Source organism: Gymnoscopelus braueri (assembly GCF_963280865.1).
Source record: "Gymnoscopelus braueri genome assembly, chromosome: 17".
Taxonomy (NCBI): Eukaryota; Metazoa; Chordata; class Actinopteri; order Myctophiformes; family Myctophidae; genus Gymnoscopelus; species Gymnoscopelus braueri.
The window spans coordinates 37,712,991-37,720,614 of NC_137617.1; the positions used below are offsets into that span (position 1 = coordinate 37,712,991).

Genomic DNA, 7,624 nt, shown 5'->3' on the forward strand with positions numbered 1-7,624 from the left:
TGATATTGCATTGACCTGAAGGACCTGCAGCGAGCGAGCGCCCACAGAAAGCATTACCTCATCGGTAACACTAGCTGCATTGTGCGCTTGAATTTTGCATGGTCACATTGACCTGGTTTAGTCCTTCATTATTCATAGCATAGGGGAGAAAAGCTGGGCGAAAATGAATGTACACGCACCCACCCGCACACACACACACACACACACACACACACACACACACACACACACACACAGGCATGCATGCATATCTAAAAACCCGGAGGGCACGACACGATTTGGAGCCGCATTAAAGCCCGTCTAGGACCTGAGATGGAGCGGGCCGGTTGTGATTGTGTGCCGTTTGAAACGTGATAGCCTGCTGACCGTCCTGTGTGTGTGTGTGTGTGTGTGTGTGTGTGTGTGACGTGATGTGTGTGTGAACTCAATCAGTCCCTTGGATTGAGAGCGAGCGAGAGAGAGGGAGCAAGGCCGGGGAGTAACCCAGCACAGGAGACAGAACACCGTGACCATTATTAACGGAGCGGCTCACATAACCCCCTGAGCCCTAGCGGGCTGACAGACGTGCATAAACACACTGAGGCCGCGGCACAGCTCTCCATGCAGCACGTTTTTCTTCAACATTGGAAAATGGGTCATTTTCGGCGAGCAAGGCTGTCATACAACTTAGTGTGAATTAACTTTCAGCTTTCAACCCAGCATCCCTATTTTTGACATTATAGGCGAACATGTTCGAAGAAAAACATTTGCAAAGTTCGTGAAAATATCCGATCTCATCAGTGCCCGTAACCTAGGTGGGGTTGGTGAAAGGTCCTTTCTGTGTGGAGTTTGCATGTTTTCCCTGTGTCCCCTAGGGTAGGTACCCTCACAAAAAACATGCAGTAATCCTGGTCTCTGTACTGCCTCCCCCTGGTCAGCCTGGGCGCCTGATGGAGGGGAAAGGAACTGGTTGGAATAACGTGTTCCTTCCACGCACTACGTCCTACTGGGGAAACTCCCCCCTGTCAGGTGATACTGTAAGAAGCGGCCTGCTCGCTCCTCATGCATTGAAGGAGGCAGAGGGAGAGTAGTGCCCAGGATTACAAGCTATTAGGCATTGGCACTGGGTGAAAAATGGGTTACAAAATCGTGGGATAAAAACATTTAAGTAAATAGCCGATCTGCAAGCTCACAGTGCATCGCCACAGATAGGCTATTGTCGCTATCCGTCGTACAAGGCAGTATGTAGCCTAGGGCTTAAGTGGTTAAGCTTTATACAGCTGCTCCATATTCACCTTAGCATTCAACACCTCACTGCGCCCTCTTACGCCTCTAGCCCCCGTCCCGCCCCCCTCCCTCCCTCTCGTCACCCACCTTTTTTTCTTCCTTTCTACACTTGGGCGGCTCACAAATATTTGCCATGGCCCCATGCAGGCTCTCAGAGGGCCAGGATTAATGGCGCTATGCGTGCCGCACGCCCAGGGCCACACAAAGCCGTCCCATCTGGAGTTCCTCTTGTGTCGGAGGAGAGGCCCCCCGCTCGCGGCCCGTGACCGGGGAACAGAGGCGGCACGCAGACAGGGCCCCGGTCAGGGATTTTGTGGGGGGCGGTGGGGGGGGGGATCTATAGGCCCCCCGTTTCATAAACGAGCCGGAGTCCCGCGCAGCCCCCTTGCTCCCATGAATGGGAGTGGGGCGTCTCCCGTCTTTTTAGGATCTGATTGGGAGGAAGAGGGTCCTCCATGCACGCTGTGGCCCTGGAGTTGGTGCCATGCCAGACGCATCGCATTTCCCCTGCCAGCTGATTAAACAGCCGTATCTGCATCCATCACTGGGGCCCGGGCCAAACAATGGCAGCCGCCAGGGGGGAGATAGGCCTGCCGCCTGATGCCACAGCCTTACCGACGCTCTGATGAAAACACAGCGGACAACCAGACTTAAAACATTTTTATTTCTCTAGATCAGACTCTAGATAACATCTCAGAATTCTTATTTGGCAAATAAAATTATGTAGTATTTTTTTTAAACCACTTCCAACCTAGTGTCCCTATTGTGGTTCATGTCATTATAGGCGAAATGGTGCCGTGATGCCATCTTATAAGGAGCATTAGTGAGGACCAATTATATGAAGATAAAACGGGTGAAGTGCTCCTTTTTAAGTGGTTAAAACCACTTCAAACCCTACACAGTACTTTGTTGACTGAGGTCCCCCAGGGGCCTACACTTGGACCCCCTCCTCCTTTACCTCGACACCAAATCGAAAATAGCCAATCTATAAGCTAACGACACATTGCGTTGCGACACGTTGTGAGCTTGTAGATTGGCTATGTTTGCAGAATGTTCACAGATTTTCATGGAATATTCGCCTATGACGTGCCCAGGCCAGTATCGGGACGCTAGGGTTAAAGGGTTAGTTCACCCCAAAAATTTCTTTTTTCTATCGATTAGTCACCCCATGGAGACTTGAATTCATGGATATTGTTTTGTTTTTGTTGCATTCCTAAGCCAATAATTTGATGACCAGCGGAGCGGTAGGCAACGGTTCTGGTAGGAGACACAAAGGAGACTCTTTGTGTCTCCTACCGGAACCGCTGCTGGTCATCAAATTATTAGTAGTCATTTTGGGGGTGAACTATCCCTTTAATTTCTCAATCCTGTTTCTGTTGAAAAGAACACATCATACATCACGGTACCATTACGGGTCCATTTCTACACCTCAAGAGTTACATTAACACCCTGGACTTTGCTGTGCAGAGTGCTGTGAGGAACAAGTGTTGGCGACGGAGATTGGAAACAGATGCAGGCAGTAGCACACAGACACCTCTTTAATGCCTACGTTATGCTTCGTCGCACAACAGTGTCGCGCGCCAAAAATAACAGACCCGCAAGCTCGCACAACGTGTCGCGGATGCGATGCATTGTGAGCTTGTACTGCTATTTTCGACGCTCAAAACAGCACCGTGCGACGAAGTATGAATCCGGTTTAAGAGTGGCGATGTCATCAGAGGGGAAAATAAATTACGGGAGGAAACCCAAACAGTTTTAGCGAGTCGCTCGCTCTCTGTTGATCTAATGGGAGCTATTATAATCATTCCGCGTGAACTTTCTCAGACTGCAGTCATTAGCAGGACTTTCCCCCCGCAAGCTAACACATCTGTACCCCCATCTGTACAGCACTCCTGTTTATGTTACTGCACAGTACTAAGTATTAATTTTAGACTGCTTTGAATGTTTTACCATTCATAGAATGAATATTCTATACTATATTCACTATTATATTCTCTCTGTACATAATATCAGCATCGCATCCTATCCACTGTATCCAATAGTTTGCACAGTACATACTGTATTCCACTGATGGAAGCTAGGTTTATGCCCATATTACTGGTTATAGATTATACATTGATACTTATGCCAACTTTTATATGTATCTACAGTAAGTAATAGATCATACTATACGATCATACTAACCCAGTGAGTCAAGTTACTACTTTTTACTACTATTTTTGTATTCTTTAATCTTGGCTGTATCTCTCTACTCTACCAGTATCTGCTCTGTGTTTTCATGTTTACCGCGTTGCTGCTATGACAACTGAATTTCCTCCACGGGATCTATAAAGGGCTGTCTGTCTGTCTGTCTGTCTGTCTGTCTAGAGAGTGTACATATGCAACTTAATGGAAAAGATAAATAAAGGTAAGACCTTTACCTTTTATTTACCTTTTCCATTAAATATAATGACATGCCCATTTGGTTGCATTCTTACACACTCAGAGTTCCATGAACTCTTCAGGACAGAGTTGTGCTGTCTAGTCCCTAGGGCTGAGCAATATGGCCAAAATATAATGATATTTTTGATCGGATAGCTCAATATCGATATTGTGATGATAATATCGTATTGTGACGATATCAATTTTCTTTAAAAAAAAGACAGCTCAGGCTTAATTGATTCAAAGCAGGAAAAGAAACACTTATGCATGCCATATCATATTGCAATAATTCCAAAATCGTAGACGATATCTAGTCTCATAGATGCACCTATAGGTGTATCACAACACCTATATTATATTTCCCTGCCCTACTTGTCCAAGTTTCCAATTCTCTCCCGTCCGCCTTCAAATTGCCGTGTTCGATTGCGCAACTTTGGTAAAATTTCTAAAACAGCAGATCTACAAGCTCACAGTGCGTTGTGAGCTTGCAGATCGGCTGTTTTCGCTATGAATATAGGTGTGCCACAAAACCTTTTTTTTTTAAAACACTGATACGACATGCCAAAAATAGGGAAGCCAAGTTGAAAGTGGTTAACAACATGCTAACCGCTACTCTTCCTGGCGTCCACGTGTATCTGTTTCTGAAGGCTTCCTGACAGGTAAACTGCTTCAACAGCTATTATTCCCTCTTCCCTATTATTGCTCTGCCCTGTTGTTTACAGCCGTGTGTGGCTGGCTGCTGTGTTTTCGGTTCCTCCTGTGTGACACATCCTCTTCTGTGTGGCTTTTCTCTCTCCTGCAGGCCCAGCGACGAGAGACACCCCACAGTGACCGCCGACGGTACCGTGGATGACCTGGCCCAGGCCGTGGACCTTCTCCTCAGTCAGAGGGGACACTGAGGATGAGGATGTATGGTGTGGACCCTGGCTGCAGACTTAAGATTTTGATATTTAGTCGACCAAGACTAGACTAAGACTAAACCATTTCAGGAAATAAAAATAGGACTAAACTAAAGGGTGTGTTATTCAAAAGACTAAGACTAAAACAGAATTTGCTGTCAAAATTAACACTGCCTGGCTGCATTCATGACATACTGCAGTGGTTTTGGGCATGTCATTATAGCCATAAATGTTTACAAAAGATACAAGCAAAATCTTCCAAATACAGCTAAATCTACAAGCTCACAACCGCATCGCATTGTGCTGTGTTATGAGCTAGATCAGCTGTTTTTGGTCTCTTGTGTAACACTGTCATATGACAACGTATAAAATGGGACAATGCCCGACAGCAATGAAATACTATTCTCCAGGTATGGAAATAGATCCTTTTTCTGAAAGAAAGGATATAGAATCTTGAACACTATATAACTGTACGGTGCTTTTGTCTGTAAATAATTGACCTCATCAAATAACGTACTTCATGTTTACATGAAATGTGACTAAAACCTTGACATGTGGGTGGACATTCAAAAGGAAAGAGAAGAATGAAGGTGTTGAAGGAGTGCATCCTTATGAGTCAGCTAGTTTGGGCTGCAACTATCAATTATTTTCTTAGCGATTATTATTTTGATTGTTTTAACCTATTAAAACCGGGAAAGCTTCTGTGTCATTTTAGATTTGTACATCTAGCTTGTACATCTGCTTTTTTTTTGTGTTTTGAAAAATGTTGTAGAATCAGCCCCAGGTCTTAATGGCTTAATCAATGTATAATCGATTGCATGTGTTCGATTAACTTTTGCACCCCTAAGAGGTACTGTGTACTGTATCAGTAGGAAATCCTGAGAAATTAAACGTAGCTGTCTATTTTATGACTCACTATAATGTGAAAGTGAAATCTTTTATAATAAGCAAGTAAGAGCAACCTTAGTACACAGTTAGTGGCTAGAGACCTTTATGTAAGCAAGCACTCAAACTGCAAGCACTTGACTAACCATATTTGTAGAGTATTGGAAGAAGAGAATAATGCATTATTGATCGGCAGCGAGCATTCGTCTCCTCTTGGTAGATTTGTTTAGCTAGAACCTTGTTTTAACCTCGTTAGAGGCATTGTTTGTTTTATTGTATTTTTTTGAAGGGCTCATTGTCTCTTAAGCTTTGAGTTAAACACAGCCTTTGGCCCACTTACTGGTGAATAATATGTGAACAGCTGCTGTTCCTTTTGCTGAAACAAGTTATTGGAAAACGGGAAGTGGAGTGGAGCTCATCGATGATAAACCCGGTTGGTGTGATGATTTACTTTACTCCCATGTTCCTCCTCTGAAAGCAAACATTACAAGAATAAAGTGAGTTCTCTTTATCACCTGGCTACGGCGTCATAAATCTACAGCACTCGTCGCTTTATCTGATCCACCTGTAGTGCGTGTAGTTTAGGATTGTGATTAACGCATTCAATCCGGGAATGCATCAGTGTCATTTTAGATTTTTTGCTATAGCCATTATTTTATACTTTGGCTATTCAAAAATAGCAGATATACAAGCTCATAGCACGGCACCGAGTGCCACGATGAGCTTGTAGATCTGCTATTTTTTGAAAAATCATGAAAATGTGTGCAAATCTTTGAATATATATATTTTTTTTTTTAAAGCGAACATTTATAACTCAAATCTTTGCTTCTGGGGGGTCCCTGGAACTAAATATTTTGAGATGGGGGTGCCGCGACCAAATACATATCATTTTGGGGGTCCTCGACATGGAAATGGTTTGAGAACCACTGAGATTATAGCAACATAACGGTCTTCAGAAAAACTGGATTTAGAAGACATTTGTAGATGCGTTCCCGGTATTGAATAGGTTAATTAATAGTTTATTCCTTGTGTAATTGGTAATTAATTATTAGCAACTGTTTGCCATTGACTTAATCTCCGGCGAAGTTCAATAAAGTGACGAGACTAAATGAAACCAACCGTTGCCTTCACTGAATGCTATTAGTCCATGCCAGTTGGCTTGTTACTGCCCCTTGGAACTGGGGCAGAAAAACAAGCCCCTGCTCCACTGTTGCCCCCAAGGTTTCGTTCATTGTAACCAAATGGATTCGCCCAGAACAAAAGAACATTGGCCAAGTGATTTATTGAGGCCCTTTCTGGTTCAACTCACCATTAGCTGACACAAGCATGAATTTTATTGGCCAATTAAACTTAATGAAATGCTACAGAGTGTTATGAAACACTGTCTCTGCCGGGTCCAGTCGTTATCCATGGAGTACCACTCCCATTTCTGATTGTGAAATAAATATTAATGCGTGCAGCAAAAAGCAGCTAGCGGCTATTAATCACTGTGGTATTCCACCAGTCGGAGGGGGTTCCACCTAGTTTGACCCATGTTTTCATCCATTATGTTATTGGACATCAATGGTGATGCATGACGGCGCTACACATGCATTTACTACACATGCTTGATGAATCAGAACCGTGTTTTTCCAGTTCATGTTAGGGCACCGTGGCTGAACTATACGCCCGCTGCTTTCAACACGTAACCATAGGCACACCTTCACTAAACACAGCTAGTTCATCAGCTGGTTGTTAGACACATGCACACATAAACACACCCCAGGGCTCGATGACTGATACACACACACACACACACACACACACCTCTTGGACTGGCCTCAAGGTCATCCACCCATTTCACACAAGAGCAGGTACAAATTACTGCCAGTTTTTTGTTTATTTAGTTTATTGGGATCCCCATTAGCATTAACTTATGGCCCTATATACTTAGGGCGTACCACAAATAGCCGACACTTAGTGACCTTGTAGAGCTTGTAGTTTTGCTATTTTTGACCATTTCTGACCATTTCTGATAATGTTTTACGTTATACTGCAGTGCACTCGGCACCAAACGCTGTGTTGTGAGACAAGTCCAGGTGTACCTTGGGAATTTGTCTCAACCACACATCATTGCAATATATACAACTATAAAAAAAAAATAGGAATGTTTT

General features: G+C 43.9%; 1 protein-coding gene across 1 annotated transcript in view; it reads left to right on the forward strand.

Annotated features, from left to right (window-relative positions):
* LOC308104001 (phospholysine phosphohistidine inorganic pyrophosphate phosphatase-like) overlaps positions 1-6,004 on the forward strand; it is a gene marked incomplete at its 5' end in the record, with an annotated part of 38,160 nt that extends 32,156 nt beyond the window's left edge. Inside the window, one exon of the mRNA XM_080454246.1 lies at positions 4,490-6,004. Coding sequence (XP_080310372.1) covers positions 4,490-4,586 — 97 coding nt within the window. The 3' untranslated portion in view covers positions 4,587-6,004. The remainder of the gene's footprint in view (positions 1-4,489) is intronic.
* Between the last annotated feature and the right edge of the window lie 1,620 nt (positions 6,005-7,624).